The 23390-nt window shown below is 41.7% G+C and overlaps 1 protein-coding gene across 1 annotated transcript in view; it reads right to left on the reverse strand.

Moving 5' to 3' along the window:
- The window catches only part of PTPN20 (protein tyrosine phosphatase non-receptor type 20), a 67524-nt gene extending 44946 nt beyond the window's left edge, over nt 1–22578 (reverse strand). Inside the window, exons 1-3 of the mRNA XM_046652802.1 lie at nt 22537–22578; nt 20313–20410; nt 13247–13332 (exon numbers count right to left, since the gene is read on the reverse strand). Coding sequence (XP_046508758.1) covers nt 13247–13332; nt 20313–20410; nt 22537–22578 — 226 coding nt within the window. The remainder of the gene's footprint in view (nt 1–13246; nt 13333–20312; nt 20411–22536) is intronic.
- Nucleotides 22579–23390: the final 812 nt, after the last annotated feature.

The following is a 23390-nucleotide window of genomic DNA, read 5'->3' on the forward strand; positions in this document are numbered from 1 at the left end:
ACTCATACACACATGCACTCATACACACACATCACACACACACTCCAAGGACTGAGAGGATCTATATGCTGTAATTAATAAGATTTAAAAATAGATATATACAATGTATATATTGACACATATAAAATAATATAAAACAATATAAAGTTATACACTTATAACCAATAATAACAGAAGACAATACATTCTATTTAATAGTACACATGGAATTTTTTTTTTAAATGATGATTTTTTAGGTGTTCTTGACAGTCTAGATTCCAAACATGTGAAATTTTACAGATCATGTCCACTGGCCAAAATGTAACAAATCTAGAAGTCATTATTAAAAGAATATTTTAAAAATTTCAGACTTTCGAGATGAAATGCTGGAGTGAAACCAGTTCTCAAAAATCTCTTTCCAAAGCCAAATAATATCAACAAAAATTGAGTTAATACCAGCAAAGACACACGAGAAGCAATCAGGCAAAAGAACAGGCACAACAAAGAGATGGAAGTTCCCAAGACTCTGCATGACCTTGGGAAACTCATCTTGTCTTGGAACCCTACTATACCCAAAAGCTCTCTGTAGGGGTGGGACAGAGGGACTACTGGTTGGGAGAGACAGTCACAGAAATCCTACCATTTCTCACAAATATCTCCAACCTTCATATGAGAGGAAGTCTAGGAAGCCAGAAGAGGACATGAAATACCCACAAGAGTAGAAGCCATTTCGATCACTTCTGATCCCCAGTAGGAAAACCCTTAGAACTTTTCCACTGTGTTCCACTCTTGCTGAACAAAACACTGAGAGAAGGCAGAGAGGAAAGGAAAGGAAAGTTAGAACGACTGTAATGGACACTGATGTTGACTCCCCATCATGGATTCTACCCTGATGGGTAGTTAAAGCCATTTGTGATTATTCTACAGCAATTCCCCAGCCAGTGAATAATTCAGCAATAGTTGGTGATTTGGGCCAATGGGAAGCAAGGAGAAGTTTACCAGGGCTCATGGGAAAGAGAAGCAAGCCTCTCTCTCACCTCCACCCCTGCCCTGACATAAACCCAGAAGCATAAGGCCCCGGTTATCAGAATCAGCCCTACTGTGACCCTAAAAGGAATGAGCTGAGTATAGCAAATATGAAAAAACATGAAGAACCTAGGTTCCTGATGACATCACTGAGCAACTGATCACAGTGAACCTGGAGTACTTCTGCCTCTGGACTTCCATACGGGAGAAAATAGATTTCTTTCCTGTTAACATCATTTTGAATTTGGTTTCTTTTTATTGCGGCCTGGTCCAAGAATTCCAGCAAGGTGTATAGGGCAGCCTTCATCTACAGATAACAGCAATCATTACAGAAAGGGAATTTTACAGAAATCCAGTTTACAGAAAAGGATTTTATCTAGCTGTTTGGTGCTGACAACATCACTGGGAAAGTTTGAAGAGCAGGTGCTTCCCCCACTATGATCCCAAAATAACACAGCAGAATGGTCTGCCAAGAAAAGTGCTACCTTTGCTGCAATGAGGAATCTGAGGGAGCTAGACACCACTGCCCTAACCAGTGGTTCCTGGATGACATCACTTTAGCAATCATGGAGGAATCAGAAAGTCACCAGAACTGTTGGCTGGAGTAACGGACCACATTAGCTATAATGAGGCACCAGGAACGCCATGCCTGTGACAGTGTGTACCAGCAACATGGATGCTTCTCTACACACTTAAGTCTCAGCTAAGGGCATGTGATTGGCCTAACCCACTCTAGCTACAAGGATGTCCAGGAAATATAATTTTTATTTTTCCCGCCTGGGCCATACAGGCAGGCACACTAGGAGGAGGATGTGATTGACTTTGAGTAAGATGATTTGTAATATCTGCCACACAAACAATTCATCCACCCCCTTGGGCTTTCTGCTCCTTTCCCCCAACGATTCAGCACACTTGTCATTGTCCCCAGGCAAATCCAGCCCTCAAAGTGTAGTTTATAAAGGAAGAGAACTAGACTCAAATCAAATGGAATAAGAGTCAAGAAGAATTCACTCACATTCAGTTCAAAAGATCCAAGAGACGCAGAGCTATCCATGTTAGTTGAGAAGATGGAAATAAAACATGAGATGCAGAAAAAGAAGAATAATGCAATATAATATGTAAAACATTTTTAATACACTATGAGTCAAACATAACCTAAATTGTAGCTCCATCATCTGTAGGAAGAAGTAATAAGAATATGAATTATTTTCAATAATAAAAATATCTCAAAAAGTGAGATAAAACAACAGAATGAGGTGAAAAATAAGTTTATAGGCCTAAGAAAATAAGGCCAAAAGTACATGATTATAGAGCTAATAATTAAATCAAACACTGCAAGAAACAAAGCAGACAGTTGAAAACGAACTGGTTCTTGGATAAAGACATGGATACATACATCAATGAGGAGAAGAAGAGGTTAAAAAACAAAAGCTAATGCACAGAAGGACCGCATCAGAAGCTCAGGAGAGAAACTGGAGACAAGGGGAGGAACTGAAGAACTCCGCCCTCGTGGTGCAAGCTTGCAGAGGGGAGCAGCAGCTTCTGCAGGAAAGGTATGAAGCCCGCCCGGCTCCTTTCTCCCTCTCTCCCCTAAGGATTAAAAGCATAGGAAGTTGGGAAAAGGGCAGCAAACTCTAATCCCCTCAAGACACAGGATAAGACCCACTAACACTGGAGATAGCGAGAGGAGGAAAGCATCCTGGGGTCAGACCGTAACACATCCCCCACCCCTGAAGAAAGGGCAGGATAACTGAGACCCAGGGACACTGCATCTGCCTGAGACTCAGGGCGAACAAGGACAACAGAGGATGCCATTCCCACCCCCAACCACGTTAGCAAGCAGCCAAATTACAAATGAGAGCACTCCACTGCTGGGGAATGGACAAGATCACAGAGAGGAACCTTCTCTGAGGTGCAGGCACAATGGGGGGAGCTAGTGCAGGGGGAAGGGCAGACACCGAGGTCAACCCTCGGCACACCCTTTTCCACTCCAAGCACAAGGTAACAACACAGGCATGTGAAGCTGGCGGTGCACTGAGAGCAACCACAGCAACACCAAAACCCAAACTGTCCAATCCTCACAAACCGACTCAGCTCCTCACGCTGAAGCTCCCAAAGGAAGAGGCACGTCCATCCCTATCCACCTCAGTCTCCAGAACATGAGATCTGCAGACTGCAACCAAAAAACTATACAGTGACAGAGATGGAAGACAAAGGAAAAATAAAACAAAACTGTCAAGAGACAAAGCAATCAACAGAAGTAGACAGAGATATGACATAAATGTTAAAACTCTCAGACAATGAATTTAAAATAACTAAAAGCGATGCCAGTATCAGTGGAAATAGTAGACAACATGCATGAACAAATAGGGGATTTCACCAGAGAGATGGAAAGCATAAGAATCAAGCAGAAATGCTAAAAACGAAAAATACTGTAATGGAAATAATGCCATCAATGGGCTCAATAGGCTTGATGTAGGCAAGAACAGAATCAGAAAACTTAAAAATAGGTCACTAGGCATTACCCAAACTGAAAGAGAGAAAAGAGTGGGGGTAGAAGAGACCATCCCAAAGCTACTTACCGGCCAGTATCAAACAGACCACATCATTCCTGTAAGTGGAATCCCGAGACAGAAGAGAGAGACAGAACTGGGCAGAAGAGATGTTTGAAATGATAATGGCTGGGAATTTTCCAAAATGAATGAAAGGCACCGAGCCGCCTCAGAGCCAAAAGCTCATCATAGACAACACAAGACAGAAGACGACCCAGAATCCTATAACCAACAAAAACATCTTTCAAAAAAATGGAGAAATAAACATTTCTACAGACAAACAAATACTGAGAGAGCTCATTAGCAGCAAACTTGCACTACAAGAAATGTTCAAGGAAGATCTTCAGGCAGAAGAACAAATATATTCCATAAATGTAGTTAAATATAAAAGTCTCTTTTTTATTAATTTCACTTCTCTGGAGAATAACTGGCTACCTAAAACAAAAATAATGAATACGCATTTCATGCTTATTATGTAAAATTAAAATGTTGGCAATAATTTCACAAAAGATGGTCAGGAGAAATTAGGAAGACACTATAAGGTCCTCACACCACATGTGAAGTGATATAATGTTATTTGCAGATAGAAAAGACATACTGTAAGAAATTAAAGATGCATATTGTAAATCCTAGGATAACCAAGAAAACACTTGTTTGGTTTTTCATTTTCTTTCTTTCCTTGTTGTTTTTGGTGAGAAAGATTGGCCATGAGCTAATATCTATTGCCATTCTTCCTCTTTTTGCTTGAGAAGACTGGCCCTGGGCTAACATCTGTGCCAATCTTCCTCTGTTTCATATGTGGGATGCCGCCACAGCATGGCTTGATGAGCAGTGTGTAGGTCCATGCCTGGGATCCGAACTGGCGAACCCCAGGCTGCTGAAGTGGAGCATGCAAACTTAACCACTATGCCACTGGGCCTGCCCTAAGAAAATATTTTTAAAAGAGATATAGGAGGTCGGCCCAGTGGCGTAGTAGTTAAATTCATGCCTTCCGCTTCAGAGGCCCAGGGTTCACATGTTCGGATCCCAGGCACAGACCTAGCACCCCTCATCAAGCCATGCTGTGGCAGTGTCCCACATAAAATAGAGGAAGACTAGCACAGATGTTAGTTCAGTGATGATATTCCTCAAGCAAAAAGAGGAAGATTGGCAATAGATGCTCACTCAAGGCCAATCTTCTTCATCAGAAAAAAAAGAGGTATAAATAATAAGCCAATTGGGAACATAAAATGGAATCACAAAATAATCCAAGAGAAGGCAGAAAAATGGGGAAAATGATAAAGAATAGAAGGAATAAATAGAAAACAATTAGCAAGATGGTCGAGTTCAATCTAAGATGGTAGATATAAATGCAAACAGTCTACATACACCAATTAAAGGACAGAGATTGGGAGACTGGGTGAAAAAGCAAGGCCCAACTATAAAATGCCCTCGAGAAACCACTTTACATACAAAACACTGGCAAGTTAAAAGTAAAAGAATAGAAAAATACATACCATGGGAACACTCATCAAAAGAAAGTGGAGTGGCTACAGTAACATCTGAGAACATCTCGACAACAAAGTAGCCTTCAGACCGAGAACGCTACCAAGGACAGAAAGGTCATTAGCAGGCGAGGGAAGGATGAATAAGCAGGGCAAGAGGGATTCTAGGGCAGTGAAACTATTCTGCTTGACACTATGATGGTGGATACACGTCATTATACAACATTTTGTCCAAACCCACAGCATGTACAACACCAACATGAGCCCTCATGTAAACCATGGGCTCCGAGTGAAGACGTCTCACGCAGGCCCACCAAGTGTCACAAATATACCCCTCCAGTGGGGGATGTTGGTAGTGGGGGAGGCCGTGCATGTGCGGGGCAGGGGGCACATGGGAAATCTCAGTACCTTCCACTCAGTTTTGCTGTGAACATAAAACTGCTCTAAAAAATAAAATCTATTTTTACAAAAGATCATTACTAATGAAACAGGGATCAATTCACAGAGAAGACATAACAATGCTAAGTGTGTATGCTCCTAACAGAATTTCAAAATAACATGAAGTAAAAACTGATAGCGCTGAAGGGAGAAACAGAAAAATTCACAATCATAATTGAAGACGTCAATGCTCTGCGCTCAGGAGTCACTGGAACAAGTACAGAGAAAATCAGTAAGGACACAAGAGAACTGGACAACAGTTTCACCTAAGCGACCTTTAGAAAACAGGCCTTCCAACAACAGAATAAACATTCTTCTCAAGTGCACATGGAACCTTACCCAGATAGACCCTATACTAGGCCAAAACTCAAACCTTAATAAATTTAAAAGAATTGATATAAAGTATGCCCTTGGGGGCTAGCCCTAATGGTCTACTGGTTAAGTTTGGCGTGCTCTGCTTCAGCAGCCCAGGTTTGGTTCCCGGGCATGGACCTACACCACTTGTTTGTCAGTGACCATGCTACGGTGGTGTTCACATTCGAAAAAAAAAAAAAAAAAAAGAGGAAGATTGGCAGTAGATATTAGCAGGCAGTGGATATTAGCTCAGGGTGAATCTTCCTCAGCAAAAAATAAAAAAATAAAGAATGCCCCTGGACCATAATGGTATTAACTAAACATCAATATTTGGAAAGTAAAAGACATACTTCTAAGTAACCCAGGAATCAAAGAAGTCACAAGAGAAATTAAAGAACATTTTTAAAAAAGAGACTTCATTGTTTGGAACAGATTTATATTTACAAAAAAAATTAGTAGATAATACAGAGAATTCCCATACATCTGTTGCTACAGTTTCCTGTATTATTAACGTCTTACATTAGGATGGTCCATTTGTTCCAGTTAATGAACCAATATTAATACATTATCGTTAACTAAAGTCCACTCTTCATTCAGATTCCTTCAGTTTTCCTCACCATCTTTTACTGGTCCAGGATCCCATCTAGATTCCACAGTACTTTTAGCTCTCCCGTCTCCTTAGGTTCTTCTTGGCTGTGATGCCATCTCAGACTTTCCCTGTGTTTGACAACTTTGTCAGTTTGAGGAGGGCTGATCGGATATATTCCAGGATGCCCTGCTATTGGAATTTGATGTTTTTCCCATCATTAGCCTGGGGTTATGGGTTTTGGGGGAGGTCACAGAGGAAAGTGCCATATTCATCACATCATGTCAAGGGTACAAACTTGTCAACATGATTTGTGACTGCTGATGCTGGCCTCGAACTCCGGCTGCAGCCGTGCGTCAGGCTTCTCACCACACAGCTCTTCTCTATGTGCAGACCCTTTCCACGCTGTACTCTTTGGAGGAAAATCACTGTGAGCCCACACTTGAGGGTGGGAGTAGAGCTCCTGCTCCTTTAGAGTGGAGAATCCCCATCATTTATTTGGAATTCTTCTGCAGGGGAGATTTGTCTCTTCTCCCCATCTATTATTCTATCCAATAATATACTGATATCAGTATGAACTCACAGATATGTATTTTATACTTTGGGTTATAATCCAAGCCTACATTGTATTGTTGCTCCAATTCTTCCAGCTTTGGCCACTGAGAATGAGAAACATTTGGAACTGAATGTCAATAAAAACATGCAAAAGTCTGGAAAGCTGCTAAAGCAGTATCCACAGGAAGACTTGTTGTCTTATATTAGGAAAGAAGAAAGAACTCATATCAACGAAGAAATCAATGAAATTGAAAACAATAGGGAAAATAAATGACACTAAAAGCTAGTTCTTAGAAAGGATCAATAAAATTGATAAATCTCAAACCAAACTGGTCAAGAAACAAAGAGAAAAAACACAGTTTACCAAATCAAGAATAGAAGAGACGGCACCAATTCAGACATTACAAAGTTAATAAGGAAATATTATGAACAACTCCATTTCCATAAATTAGACAACTGATATGAATGGTACAAATGCATTTAAAGACACAAACTGCCAAAGCTCATTAAAGAAAGAGCTAACCTAACATTCCTATATCAATTAAAGACATTGAATACTGTTATGGGCTGAACCGCATCTCCTCAAAATTGTATATGTTGAAGTCCTAACCTCAGTACAGTAGAATCTGACTGTATTTGGAGATAGGGTCTTTAAAGGGGTAATTACATTAAAATGAGGTTATTAGGGTGTGCCCTGATCCAATATGACCAGAGTCCCTATGAGGAGAGGAGATTAGGACACAAATACACATAGAGGAAAGACCACTGAAGATTTAAGGAGAAGAGACCACCTATAAGCCAAGGACAGAGGCCTCGGAAGAAACCAAAACTGCTCAAACCTTGATCTTGGACTTCTAGCCCCCCAGAAATGTGAGAAAATAAATTTCTGCTGTGTAATACGTACAAGATCTGTACATTTAAAACTACAAAACACTAAATACCGAGGAAAGAAATCAAAGTACACCTAAACAGAGAAAGGAAAGCTTCCATCAGGGGACACGACAATGATCCCATCGAGATACATGCGGGGAACGCCACCAGGCCATTCTGGGCTCCTCACGCTACTGAATTAACGGGCAAAGGGGGTTACTGTAATGCATGATGTGGCTGACTCTAAATTTCAATGGGAAATTGGGTCTCTGCTGAACAATAGGAGTAAGAAAGAGCGTGTCTAGAACGCAGGTGAGCTTCTAGAGGACTCCCAGGTGATTAAAGTGAATGGAAAACTACAACAATGTAATTTAGGCACGCCTGCTCTTAGCCCAGACCCTTCTGGAATGAAGGTTTGTGTCACTACCAGACAAGGAACAACGACCAACTGAGGTGCTTACTGAGATCAATGAGAATATGAAAGGGGTAGGAGAAGGGAGTTACAGACGCCAGATACAACCATGTGACAGGCTGCACAAACGAGCATGTAATAGTTACGAGTATTTCTTCCTTTTTCTATATGAATATCTGATATGTATATGTATCAGATAAAATATGCATACATAGCAGATATTCATATACATTCACATATATATATATATATATATATACACACACACACACCCCAGATCTTTTTATTTTCTTTCACAGGATATTGAAGGGGAGTGTGAATCAGCTGAAGAAGAAAGACCATCACTCAAAGACAAAAAAAGAGACTTTGCATCTTCCTTTGGGACAGGGTGAGTGTGTGTTTCCAGTTTCACGCAGGATAGTTGTTACTATCACAGATGGAAGCATAATTTTGTTTTTATTTGGAGATTAAGTGCAATTTAAAGAGATGTGTCTGGGTGCCAAGTTGACAAGGGATGAACTGTGGTGCCTTTGCAATATGTCAACACGGCTAGGCTGAGCTACTTTTCCCAGACCTCCATTTCCTGAATGTTTCCATTTAAGAAGCTCCACAAGAGAGGCTCTTGTGTGAGATGCAGAAGGAGAACGGGAAATAGCCATTTTGCAGACTGGACACACTGTGGCTGATCTTCTGACTCACCTCATTCTTTACACAGAGGGAAGAACTTAATATCATAAAAACGCCAATCCTTCCCAAATAAACAGACATGGCATGCCACTCTAGTCTGAATTTCACAGTGGTTTCCACGGGAATGAACAAAATAATTTAAAATTACATAGCAATAACTTGCCCAAATAGCCTACAAATATTTATTTTTTTTAAGGTTTTATTTTTTTCCTTTTTCTCCCCAAAGCCCCCCGGTACATAGTTGTATATTCTTCATTGTGGGTCCTTCTAGTTGCGGCATGTGGGACGCTGCTTCAGCGTGGTCTGATGAGCAGTGCCATGTCCGCGCCCAGGATTCGAACCAACGAAACACTGGGCCGCCTGCAGCGGAGCGCACGAACTTAATCACTCGGCCACCCGGCCAGCCCCAGCCTACAAATATTTATTTGTAAAAAATCAGGGGGAGGATTTGCCTTTTTAGATATTGCTTAGAACTATGATAATCAAAACAGAATAAAATGTCCACAGGAACAAAAAAGTCAATCAGGGAAAAAGTGTGGGGAAGAGAAAGGGATCTAAACACTTTGGGGAACTTAATATGTGATAAAAGCATATTTAAATTCAGTTGTGAAAGGTGGTTTATTTAGTGAATGGCGCTGGTATAACCGTCTGCTTTTCTACACTTCTGCCATATTTAGCAATTAACTGCCGATGGATTAGTGATCCAAGCAACGTGAGTAAATGAATGAATGAATGAAAATTCTGGGGAAAATTCAGGAGAGTATTTGTATATTCTTCCAGTAAAGAAGATCTTTTTAAACATTCTAGAAACCAAGAATGTTTTTGAAGGTTTCCCCTCTTAAGGTATGGAGTGGGAGCAGAATTTAAAATATATTTGTCAGACAGGCAAGGTGTTAAGATTTCAAACATGTGAAGAGTTCCTATAAATTAATAAGAAAAAATGGGCAAAGGATATAAATATGCAAATGAAAGAAGAGGCTAACAAACATAAAACAAGATACTTGCTCTCACTAGCAATCAGGACAAGGTGAATTAGAGTAATAAGGAAGTGTTACTTTCATACATCAAATTGGCAGACATTAGAGAATTATCTAGTGACGATAAGAATGTGGGAAATTGGAGCTGGCCTGGTGGCACAGCGGTTAAGTTCACACGTTCCGCTTCTCAGCAGCCTGGGGGTTCACCAGCTCGAATCCTGGGTGTGGACATAGCACTGCTTGGCTTGCCATGCTGTGGTAGGCGTCCCACATATAAAGTAGAGGAAGATGGGCACGGATGTTAGCTCAAGGCCTGGCTTCCTCAGCAAAAAAGAGGAGGGTGGGCAGCAGATGTTAGCTCAGGGTTAATCTTCCTCAAAAAAAAAAAAAAAAAGAAGAAGAATGTGTGAAATTGGATGCTTCCAAACAGCTACAGCAAGAATAAATTGCTCTAACCTTTTGGAAAGAAATCTGATGTTATCTATTAAAATATAAGTTGAACATATACTTTGACTTAGTCATGCTACTTCAGGGAATCTAACCCAAATAAAAGCACCAGTACCTGGGAAACGATGTGTGGAAGAACATAGTGCAGGTGAGCAATGGGGAAAAGCCACATGGAGAATGGCTCAGTTCATTACAGGATTTCTACAAAATAGAATATTAGGCAGCCATTAATGTCATGTTAGAGTATGTGTTAACCTATATACATGATATAGTTTAAGTTTAAAACAATAAGCTTGCAGAGTAACGTATAGCACAATTTTTATTTAAACTTTAAACAGAAAATCTATGTTTTTATACCCTTATGTGTTCAGAGAGAAACTATCAATATTGGTTACCTCTGAGTCAAGATTTCTGATGATGGGAAGAAATTACTAACTTTTTCTTTATATTTCCTTGCATTGATTTTTAATAATATAATAAGCATATATTAAGTATGTAGTTTAAATTTTTTTTAATTGGGACTTTTAAAATATTTTATCAAGGATTGAGTAGGTGAAAAGTAATACTTAAATATCTTTAAGGTATAAAAATAACAACAATCCAAATTAAAAGAGAACATTACTGGAGGGCGAGCACAGGGGGTGAAGGGGAGCACCTACGCGGTGACAGACAAGAAATAATGTACAACTGGAATTTCACAATGATGTACACTATTATGAATCTCAATTAAAAAAATAAAATATAAGAGAGCATTACCATTGCCTCTGATGTCCCCACTTGCCCCCCACCCACTCGCTCCCTCGGGAATAACCACTCTTCTGGGTTGTGTTATCATTCCTTTGATCTTGTCTGTTTTGTTGACCACATATGCTCTTTTGCATATTTTGCAAATTTATGTAGATAGAATCATATTTTCTTTCAAATCTTGGCTTTTATGCTGAGATTACATCTAGATGAGTTTGTTCATTTTCAAATTAAATGAATATACTACAACTAATGCATCTATTCCTGCGTGAAGGACATCTGAGTTGTTTACACTTTAAGGCCATTACAAACAAGGGCAGAATGAAGACCTTTGCATACATCTTCTGGAGCAAAAGGGAAAGCTTTCTCTAAGCTAACAACTAGGAAAGGAACTGCTAGGGCACAGGGTGCACACGTATTAGAAAATGCCAAGCTGTCTTCCATTGTGCCCCATACTCACCAATGTTGACTACCATCATGTTTTTAAATTTTTCACAATCTAGTCAGTGTAAATTGTTCTTCCACTGTGGTTCAATTTTCACTTCCCTGATTCAAAGTTAGGTTGCACGTCTTTTCATATTTCCTCTTCGGTGAAGTGCCTGTTGATGTCTGTCTTGGTCAGCTCCGGCTGCTATAACAAATGGCCGCAGACTAGGCAGGCCAGACAGCAAACATTTATTTCTCACAGTTCTGGAGGCTTGAAGTCTAAGGTCAGGACGCCAACATGGTCGGGTTCTTGGTGAATGGCCTCTTCCTGGTTTACAGATGGCTGCTTCCTTGCTGTACCTTCACATGGTGGAAAGAGAGAGCTCTAGTTCCCTCGTCCCTTATAAGGGCACCAATCCCGGCACAAGGGCTCCACCTTCATGACCTCATTCACACTCAATCACCTCCCAAAGGCGCCACCTCCAAATGCCTTCACACGAATTTGAGGGGGACACATTCAGTCCATAGCACTCCCCCTGGGCCCCCAAAGTTTATGTCTTTCTCACATGCAAAATACCTTCATTCCACCTCAACAGCCCCAGAAGTCTTAACTTGTTCAGCATCAGCTCTCAAGTCTAGAACCCAAAGTCTCATCTAACTATCACCTAAGGCGGATGCGGGTGAGACTGGAGGGACGCCTCGTCCTGGGGCAAAAGTCCTCTCCAGCTGTGGAACCAGATAACTCATGGGCTTCCAAAGATACAACAGTGGGACAGGCGAGGATAAACATTCCAATTTCAAAAGGGGAAATGGGAAGAGAAGGTGATTGTGGTCCCGAGTAAGTCCAAAGCCCAGCAGGGCAAACTCCATCAAACCTTAGGACTCAAGAACAACCCTCTTTGACTCGATTCTCTGCCCTCCAGTCTCACTAGGGCAGAGGCCCGTCCCTAGGACTCCCTGGGGCAGCAGTCCCACCTCCGTAGCTCTGCTGGGCAGTGGTGTTGGTCCTGCCACCATGGCTCTGGGCAGCCCCACTGCACCCGACACCCCACAACAGTACGCTCTGGGCCTGTGGTGGGAGTGGCAGCCCCAATGGTCTCTGATTCACCCTGGCAGACATTCTTTCTGGCCCTTGAAGAATAGCGCCTGGCTTCCTGTTGAGATGGCTGATCAGGTCCCTGGCTCACACCCATACTAATACCCCTATCAAACAGGCCACACTCCTCAAGTTCTCTTTTCTTGCAATATGGATCAGCTGAGAATTTTCCAAATCTTTAAGTTCTGGTTCCTTTTTGCTTAACAATTCCATCTTCAATTCATTTCTCTCTTTTCACATTTTACTATAAACAGCTGGGGGAACCAAGCCACTGATTCAATTTGCCAGAAATTCCCTCACAAGTTCTGTCTTCCACAGACACTAGAAGACAAACACGATTCAGCCAAGGCCTCTGTCACCTTATAGTAAGGACCAGCTTTCTCCACTGCCGTATAACACGTTCCCCACTTCCATCTGAGACTTCATCGGCCCTATTTCTGTCAACATTCTTAACATGATTACTCACCTCTTCTCTAAGAAGATGGACGCTTTCTCCACAGCTTTCCTCTTTCTCTTTTTGAGCTCTCACCAGAATCACCTTAAAAGTCTCTGCATGACAATATCAGCTTTTTCCAGCATGCGCCTCAAAACTCTCCCAGCCTCTCCCCATCACCCAGCTCCACCGCTGCTCCCACAGGCTCAGGCGTCTGTCGCCGCCGCACCCACTTCTCAGCACTAATTTCTGTCTTAGTCACGCTGCTGTAACAGACACCACAGACTGGGGGCTTCACGAACAGACACATTTCTCACAGCTCTGGAGCCTAGAAGTCAGAGATCAGGGTATCAGCACGGCCGGGCTCCTGGTGAGAAGCCTCTCCCTGATCTATAGATGGCCGCTTTCATGCTACATCCCCACATGGTGGAGGGAGCAAGCTCTGCTCCCCTCGCCCTCTCATAAGGGCACCACTTACTTGCGTTAGGAAGGCTCCACCCCCATGACCTCATTCAAACTCAGTCACCTCCCAAAGGCCCTGTCTCCAAATGCCACCACTTTGGGGATTAGGATTTCCGTGTACGGATTTTGGGGTGGCAGAAAAGCACAGCCCACAGCAACGTTTCTGCCCAGTTTTCTCTTGAGTTGTTTGTCTTTTACTTATTAATTTGCAGTTCTTTCTATTTTCTGGTCATTAATCCTCTGTTAAGGCAGATCTCAGTAACAGACCCCAGAGGAGCCCAACCATCACCCTAAAGGAAAGTGAAAAGCAGGGAGCTGCGAAAGAAGAGCAGCTGCTGTCTGCTTCCCCCGAGACCAGGCCTTGCTTCTAAGAGCTGGGCCACTGTGTGCTCCTGATGTACAGAAGCAAATGTCATTTGCCACCAACACTAGTTGTCACTAGGGGACCATACAAAGCCACACAAAACCATCTAGTTCTCATACCTAAACACAGATAGAACTCAAAAGAATAACCCTAGATATACCAACTGCAAGTTTCTTGTTCTTCTGTCACTCAGAATGTCACCTCTTTTCCTTTAAAACCCCTCAAAACCACTTGCTTGGCTGGCACTGATCTGAGACCACGGGCTTCCTGCTGCTGCTACAGCAGTAGCAGCTTCAATAAAGCTTTCCTTCTTTCTTTCAACTCAATCTAAGAACACGCCCAAAGACTTAGTTCCACGGACGTTTATCACATCAGCGTACAATATAATAATATTTTAACAAGAACTACCCAAGGTGAACAAGAAGAAGAGACTGACTATATAGATAATTGTGCAGTCATACCATGGAATATTATTTGGCTTCTAAAAACTGTAGTGTAAATATATGCTTACTAAAAAGATATATTTACAAATGAATATGCTCTTGTTTTTATTCTAAAAATACATTTACATTCAAAATTCCACTTCTGCCTAAAATGTAGAAAGTTTGTATGAGCACTACTCATACACTAACAGCATACAGAAGTAAAAAAAAAAAAACAAAATAAAATTTTCAAACCCATCAGAGAGCTCTGGTTGCAGGGCAAGCAAGCAGTCTGAAAACTAAGGAAAGACAGACTCCTCTAAGGAGAGACAGGTCACGAACACTGGCTCACTCATGGCAGCTGGTGGGAGAAAGATGTCAGACACTATACAAGTGAGAAAGCAGTATTCCGATGAAAAGCTGAATATATTGCTGAAGGCTGAAGGGGGGCTAGTGTGAAAGTATAGCTCCTCAGGAAGCCACAGATGCAAAGAGAGTATACACCCCTCGCAGACTCAACAGACCTGGAGCAAGTACTCAGAAGGAGGACTGGAGACAGGGTGGGAAATGGAAGGAATCCTCCGTTCAGTGGTGTGGGCGCGGAGCAGAGAGCCACTGCCCCTGTGGTGAGTGCACGAAGCCCCACTTGGACCCACCTCTGGCATGGAACAGAAGTCTAACTGCAGAGGAATAGCAGCCGAGCTTGCTGTGCACAGGTGAAGACCCACGTCAGTCGGGAAAAGGGCAACAGAAAAACCCTCTGCTCCTGGAGGAGGGGCAGGAAACAGTGAGCTCAGGATCCTTACCAATCCTATTCCGAGTCTCCTACCTCTAGGTGAGGGACAGGAACCCTCTCCCACAGTAGACCTGCTGCAAATAGAAGGCAGAGTGAGGAGGCCAGAGAGGAGGGCAGCATCACAGGAACCAGGGACAGAGGACCTGCCTGAGGCTGAGACTGGGCCAGGACAACAGAGAGCTGCCCTGCTCTCCTCTCCAGGCTGGCAAGCTCCAGTCTCCTGCTGGAGAAGGCACGAGTGTGGAGAAGACCCCTTCTAAAGCATGGGCACAGGGGGAAGGCTAAAGCCAAGGACAGAACTGGGATGTTAAGAGAAACTCTCTAGCGCTCCAGCTGCCACCCTAAGCACAAGCTAAATCTTGAGGGATTATAAGTCAATGGGTCATCGTAGGTAATGACAGTGACACAAAACCAAAATCCAACTCACGTCCTAATCATGCTAAATCAAGAACCAATACCAATGGCCTAGCAGAGGAACAGGTATGACTATTTCCAGGCATAAATTCTATTTACCTCAATCTCTACTTTTCTATGACCGACACCAACACTCTATCAAAACTTACGAGACACACAAAGAAGCAGCAGCAGTGACAACAACAAAAATCACTGTCAAAAAACAAAGCAATCAACAGAAAAAACTCAGAAATTACCCATCTGTTAGATTTATCAGAGAGGGAATTTTAAATAACTATGATTAATATGTTCAAGCTCTTGTGTAAAAGGTGAACAAAAATGCATGAACAGCTGAGGAATTTGAACGGAGACAGAAACCATAAGATAACGTCAAATGGATGCGTTAACAATAAAAACACTGTAAAGAGCTACAGAATGCTTTCAATGGGCTATTAGTAGATGCAACACAGCCCAGGGAAGAGTCAATCAGTGAAGACGGGTTGATAAAAATTACCTTAACTGAAACACAAAGAGAAAAAGGGGCTATGAGGGAAAAAAGTAAAAAGCCTATTGTTATAGCGTGTTTGGATAACGGTTTGACAGTGACATACTTATGAGTCAGAAATACACTTACGACTTATGACTCCCACTCCTACATATTCACCTTAAAGAAATGGAAACTTAGGTTTATACAAAACCAGGATGTGAATGTTTGCAGTGCTTTTATCCATAATTGCCCAAATCTGGAAACAGTCTGAATGTCCCTCAGCTGGTGAATGGAGAAACAAACTGGTGTAGCCACACAATGGAATACTGTTCAGCAAACAAGATTAAATACTGATAAACAGAATGGTGTGGATGAATGCCAACAGCACTACACTAAGTGAAAGAAGCTGGACTCAAAAGGGAACAAATTTATGCTCCCATTATAAGACACCTTGGAAAAGACAAAAGTAGAGAGAACAGAAATGGTACGGGTTGGCAGGTGCTGGTGGAGGGGTTAGAAGTTGACTGCAAAAGAGCACAGAGATAGCGGAGGGGTGAAGGAAACGCAGTGCATCCGGATGGCAGTGGAAGTCCTTGATCTAACCTCACAGAACTGTAGCTAGAAGGGTGAACTTTACCATATGTAAGATATACTTCAATATTTTAAGAGTAATTTTCTTGTAAACTCTTTCTGTGTGAGACCTCTATTTTAATAATTTCACAGGGTGATATTGCCTTAATTAGATTTGACATTTTTCAAATTAAAAAAAGTCCCTAGAGAAGATGATTCTGGCACATGACAGGAGGTTGAAATGGGGGATCTCTAAGGTCCTCTCTAGCTCCAAGGTCTTGAGGTATGTGATCCCCCAAACTCACACACCCAAATTATACATATACATACATATTCATGGTTATATTTATATTATATACAAATGTAAATACATATACATAGAAAAAATTTAGAACATTCTTCAGTATTATTTATTTTATTATACATATTTGTATTTTCCTTTTTCCCACAACCTGTGATTACGTGTAACCCCAAAAAAAGTTATTATTTAACTTAGAAAGAATATACTGTGCAACAAATTAAAATTAAGGAAATGAGGAAGCAGGTCATATTTAAGTCTATACAAACCTATAATCCCTAGTTTAATAAAATAATAAGAACTCATTTTATTAAATTGGCATGTTTGATATAGTAAAATATTTAAAGAAAGGGTAGAAATTTGCCCTTATGCAAGTGGGGTGTGGAGCATATTCTTCATTTTCAAAAGAAAATCCTAGGAAACCATGTTTTCCCCACTTTACAAAGTTCCTCCGAGCTCTCGCCTGCATCTGTGTTAGAAATTCCCTTCTGCTCCCTCTGAAGGATGGCCTTTCCCCGAGTGTGCTCGTAGCCCAGCACCAAGCCCTACCGTGAAGCCGAGTGGAGGCAGGCTGGGACGGGCCCGCCAGCTCTTCCTCACTGCTCAACCTGTCCCGCAGGAAGGAGCTACTGGTTGACCACATGATGCGTTCACTCTCACTAGAAAAGAAATGGCTACATTGGTTCCTGGTTTCAGAGCATGTATACATTCAAGAAAGGATCCCTGAGAATCTAGACTAATTATTCAATTGACATTCGTCTCCATTTCAGTTCAGCCACCCACTTCCATTGTCAACACCTGGAACTGGTCCACTTCCAAAGAGAGAATTCCAAAGTCCCAATGTCTGCTCACAACTGCCTCCCACTTTCACCTGCCCTGCAAACTGGCCACCTTGAATGAATCCACCTACCCTCCTCTTCCCTCCTTTGCCTCGGCTGTGGGAGAAAAGCACAGGGGGCACTGGGGTTTCTGGCAACAGCAGAGAGGCATTTGGAAAACACGGGCAGGTACCTGTTGGCTTTGCCTAAACCCATTCCTCCACTGCAGCCAGTTCTGAACCAGCACCCTCATGCAGTCCCCACCTTAACTCTCTGCCCTGGTAACAACGTAGGCCCTTCTGGAAAAATGCAGCCAGAAAGCAGGAACTTCAGCTTCCTCTTTTACAGTGTATTCTTAGATGCATCAGCCTTCTTCACTACTCCTCGCTTTCTCCCGGTCCCGAATTAATCCCTCTACGTTCTCAACTCCACGCCTCCTGTCTCCTCTGAGACATTTTTCTAAAGTGCTCTTTTCTTACATATGTATAATTAATCTCCTATCTACAAACTCTTCCACTTTACAAGAAGACTCGATTCTCTCTCCTCTTCAAAATAGAAAACACTTTAAACTTTCTGTCTTCATCTAACTACTGTTCTAACTCCAACAGATTTTTAAAATAGTGGCCCACACTTGCTTTGTTTCTTTTTTAAAGATTTTATTTTTTTCCTTTTTCTCCCCAAAGCCCCCCAGTACATAGTTGTATATTCTTCGTTGTGGGTCCTTCTAGTTGTGGCATGTGGGACGCTGCCTCAGCGTGGTCTGACGAGCAGTGCCATGTCCACGCCCAGGATTCGAACCAACGAAACACTGGGCCGCCTGCAGCGGAGCGTGCGAACTTAACCACTCGGCCACGGGGCCAGCCCCTTGCTTTGTTTCTTTTGCAACCTCTCAGTACTCCACGCCCTCATTGATATGATCTGCTCAGCTCCTGTCGCACTTTCAATTGCAACCCCACTTAACAAAGCCTCCTCATTTGATTTCTGGGTCTAATCTCCAATGTCTGGAGAAAATTCGCCCTAAACTTCAAATTTAATTACACCTGCCCACCAACTTCAGGATGAAACAAGGCTCCTTACTGGACACTTACGTTTTGGACGTTAGCAACCTGGCTCCTGCCTACTTTTTCTTCGTCTCTCTACTAATTTCCTTCATGCACGTTATGCTTCAACCTTAACAAAATAAATGCCCTTTTTTGGTCTCTGTGGGTAATTTCAGGTTTCTTAACTCTTTCTCCTTTTCATCTTTTCTTGACTTACTATAAATGTTGTTGTTCTCCATTTCCTACCAGCTAACTTCTACCTTGCTGCCAGCAATCTCCCTTCTAGATAATGGATAAAGATAGATAGTCACTAGACACGCATGAATAAAACAAAAAGACTCCGTCTGCGCTTCCTCACAGACAATAAAACGTATACTCCTCGGTTTCACATATATTGAGACCCTTCACACCCTGGCCCACATTATAGTTTCAGCGCTCCCTCTCATCTTCTCAAGCTCCCTGACCTTCCAATTCACACATAACCTACAACTCCCAACACATAACACCTCTCACCATTAATAAGGATTTTCACAACTCCTTACTTTTGCTCAAACTGTTCCTCGCATCTTGAAATTTTCTTTCCTCCCTTTTCACCTGCTAGATTTCTATTTATGTGAGACCCGAAATTCAACCAAAGTATCTTTTCTTCAAAGAAGCTGGTGAGGAGCTCCCCCCGTGCAGCTCTCTGCCTTCTGTACCCAGTCTGTGGACTTTGACTCTATAATAATATTTACTACACTGTATTTAAATTTGTTTTTCAACGTCTCTTTCCTTAATTAAACTGTAAACTAAAAGGCAAGAACTATGCAATATTTTGTATTTGTATACAATGCTTAGTATATAATTAGTATCTACTGATTATACTATAGTTTATACTATTAGCATAGAATAGGACCTCAAAATGCCCTCTGAGCCACTATTATTTGTTCATTTAATGCACTTCTGAAAGTTGTACAGACAAGTTTTATACTATACACATTATAATTCAGTGCTATTCCAGGACTGTGGTTAATATTACTTATAAATATCTAAGGAAATATGGCTCAATAAAATGTTTCCTTATTCGATATGTTTTTCATGTAGATCATAAATTTGAACATTTTATAAGCATGTAAGTTGCTGATCTATTATTATTCGAACGGAAATTTACTTTTCTCCTGATCCTTTAAATTTTTCCATATATAGAACCAAGAATTCACCATGCTAACAGTCCTACTGTTTCTAGGGCATTAGTTTCTCTCTGGAAACAGATATAATTTCTAATACCATTTCGCTGTGTACTGAGCTCTACCACATCTAGGTACCCCGCCCTCTCCAAGAGCTCCAACACGTGCAGAAGGCCACAGAACTGGGTAATGGTTGACATGACAGAGAAGTTGAATTCTTTAGGAAAATCTTTTTCTTGTGTTAATACCATACTTATGAGATCATAAATACATCCTAATTCTAGCCAAATCAGGCTGTACTTACTACAAAGAGCTGCATCTTGAACAGTTCATCGAACATTTGAGGGCCGTTATTGGCCGTCTCCGCTCAGAGGGCTGGCTCTGAACGTGAGCGCACGCAACACTCCCTCAAGCAGCACGGGAGTCATACCTGTCTTCAGCGTCTTCAAAAAGATCCTCATAATCTCTGTGGTGGAAATTCTGAAGAGAGACTCCTACTTTCTCTGGGCGAGCTTCATTTTCAAAAACCTACATGCATAAGAAAAAAACAAAATTATGGCCATGATTTTAGGAACATAAGAGTTTAAAGGAAATACGACTTCTCTAGCTTACGAAGAGCAATCAGGTCTTAATAATAGAATTAAAACCACAATCACAGTGTGATTTCTACTCCTGGAAACTCACTCAAAATGTGTAACTCCCTATTAAGTATTTTCCAATCTGTCAAAACAGAGTATAGAGGATGATACATACACAAGTGATTTTTATTGAATCACCCAAGTTATTTTCCAAAAGTTGGTAAAAATAACCTTCATTTTTCTTTAAAAACAACACCACATTATTACTGCAACCCAGAGGAAAGCTTATCACTTTTAGGGAGCCATGAATAGCAAGTTCCTAGCACGCTATTTATTCGTTATTTTAATACGTGTATAACCGATGCAGTGATTCTAGTCTGTCTCGGCCGTGAGGTTTTGTCCTGCCCAAGGAACTTCCGTCCACTGTGTTGCACGTGCAGCCTTGTCCACAGCACCTGGCCCACTGGTAAGCAAAACTGAACACAATTAGAGGGGAAAAAATCACAGTCGAATAAAGATTTAGTAAGCGATATCTTAGCCCTCAATTCTGCTTCAATTAATCCATTCATTTGACAATTCTTTCCTGGGGGCCTAGTATGTACAGATACAGTTCTAAGTGCTACAGATAAAACACTGAACAAGAGAGGCGTGTGTCCTAGCCTTGTGGAGCACACATTTCTCATGAGAAGAGAGAAAACATGCAGCAAGCACATGGGAATTACAGCCGGCAAGAAGCATGAATGCAGTGACAGAGTATGCTGAGACACAGCTGCCAGGACTTGAGAGAGAAAAGGACAGCTGAGCAAGGAGACAGGAAAGCATCCTGAGCAAAAGGAACAGCAGGTCACCAGGCCAGGTAGCCTTCCGCGGTCTGGCCCCCATCTCATGCCTCTCTGTTTCTCAGGCAGCATCTCCAGACACAGCCTACATCCTGTCTTTTCATCTTTTAAAAGTATCTTTTGATGACCTTGATCTTGTAAAACTTATTAATCTTTTCCCCTCTGGCTAATGTGTGTGTGTATGTGTTTTGCTTAATTCCATGAAACTTCCGAGACCTGGAATACCTCGTGTGGGTATATATACAGCTGTCATTCCAGAACAAAGACCCGAACACAATTTTAAAAACAAGCACGTTAATGGAAAGATGTAAACAACCACCCAGTACTCCTATCAAGCATATTCATTTTGCTGAACAAGGCAAAACATATAATTTGCTATATCTTTAGCCTAACATGAGTAAGCACTGTCTGAAATATAAGGTTAACTTATATTTTAGCAGTATGAATTTTAGAATACACTGAATTCTAATGGATTAGCTAGCTGCAATTTTGAATAATATATAAAACATACATTTAAAAAATTCTTTCCCAAGAGAGTAAGAAAAATAACAATTCTCACATATTTTTCTAAAATTTGTTAAGCTTTGCTTTTACTACTTGAGGATTTAACTCACCTAGAATCAATCTGAGTGTATAGCATAATTTGCTCACTGTGTCCAACCACCACCAACGCTCCTGCTTTCACCTGGACACTCACAAGATCCAAAAGGCCACGCCTGGCACCAGATGAGCTTTGCAGAAGGATATAAGGAGGGGCCACAACATGTCACCAGGACAGTCTTAGCCTTGCCCTCCTCCGGGCCCCAACAGCATTCGAGGGTCAGCTCAGGGGTAAGGCGGTCAGCTACGTGGGCAGGTACCTAAGGCCCCCTGGCTCAGAAGCTCAAGCTACACAGGAACCAGTATGTCTTGTAACAACCCATGAACCTAACCTCTGGGGATCACAGCAAGGACTTCCCAAATTCACCCCATCTGTACATTTGACCAGACATTTATCGCCCTCGTCATAACGCTTCTGGTCCAGGAGTCATTTTTACCACAACCAATGCTGCCCAGTAACACAGCCGACATTCCACCTTTATCAGGTTTCCAGAGAAAGAGGGTGCTAGGCCAACGCAAGATTATTTTCTCATTGTGAAGGAAAAAAGGCTGTGTTGACCTTTCCTCACAGGTAGCAATGCAGCGTATTTTTCCTATTAGAACAACCGATTGTAGCAGCACCATTAAGTGAGCAGACTACTCCATCCACAGTACCACCCATCACACAAAGAGTTCCCATAATGCACGAGTCTTTTTCTGGACTCTCCATGCAGTTTCATTGGTCTTATCCGCCACTTCCCATACTATCACCACATTTCCTTAATTCCCACAGCTTTAGGATAAGACTTTTTTGTTTTAAAGATTGGCACTCAAGCTAACGTCTGTTGCCAATCTTCTATTTTTCTTCTTCTCCCCAAAGTCCCCAGTACATAGTTGTATATTCTAGTTGTAGGTCCTTGTGGTTGTGCTATGTGGGACGCTGCCTCAGCGTGCCCTAATGAGTGGTGCCATGTCCACGCCCAGGATCCAAACCAGCAAAACTCCAGGCTGCCCAAGCAGAGCTTGTGAACTTAACCACTCGGCCACGGGCCGGCCCCTAAGATAAGTCTTGATCACCTGCAGTGCCAGCTGCTCCCTCCTCCACACACACACTTTTCCTTCATTTCCTAATACTGTCTTGCCTATTCTTGGCCTTGTTTTCCCAAGTAAGTTTTTGAATCAGCTGATCAAATCTCACAAATATACACACACACACAAACTTTAAAATTTTAATTGAAATTAAATTAATTTTGTAGTTTAAATTAGGGATAACTGTTATCTCTGTTATACTGTCTTATTATCCATTAATATGAACAGTTATCCATCAAAACATTTTGTGATATTCTCGATAAATGCAATTCACACCTTTTCTTAGATTCACTCCCATGTGTGCTTATATATCAGTATCCTTGTAAATGTGACAGTATAGATTATACCATTATATTTGCTAACCACTGCATAATGAACAAACCACAGGTTTTTATACATAGTAATTTAGTATTTAATCTATTC

The sequence above is a fragment of the Equus quagga genome, chromosome 2 (genome assembly GCF_021613505.1).
Source record: "Equus quagga isolate Etosha38 chromosome 2, UCLA_HA_Equagga_1.0, whole genome shotgun sequence".
NCBI lineage: Eukaryota > Metazoa > Chordata > Mammalia > Perissodactyla > Equidae > Equus > Equus quagga.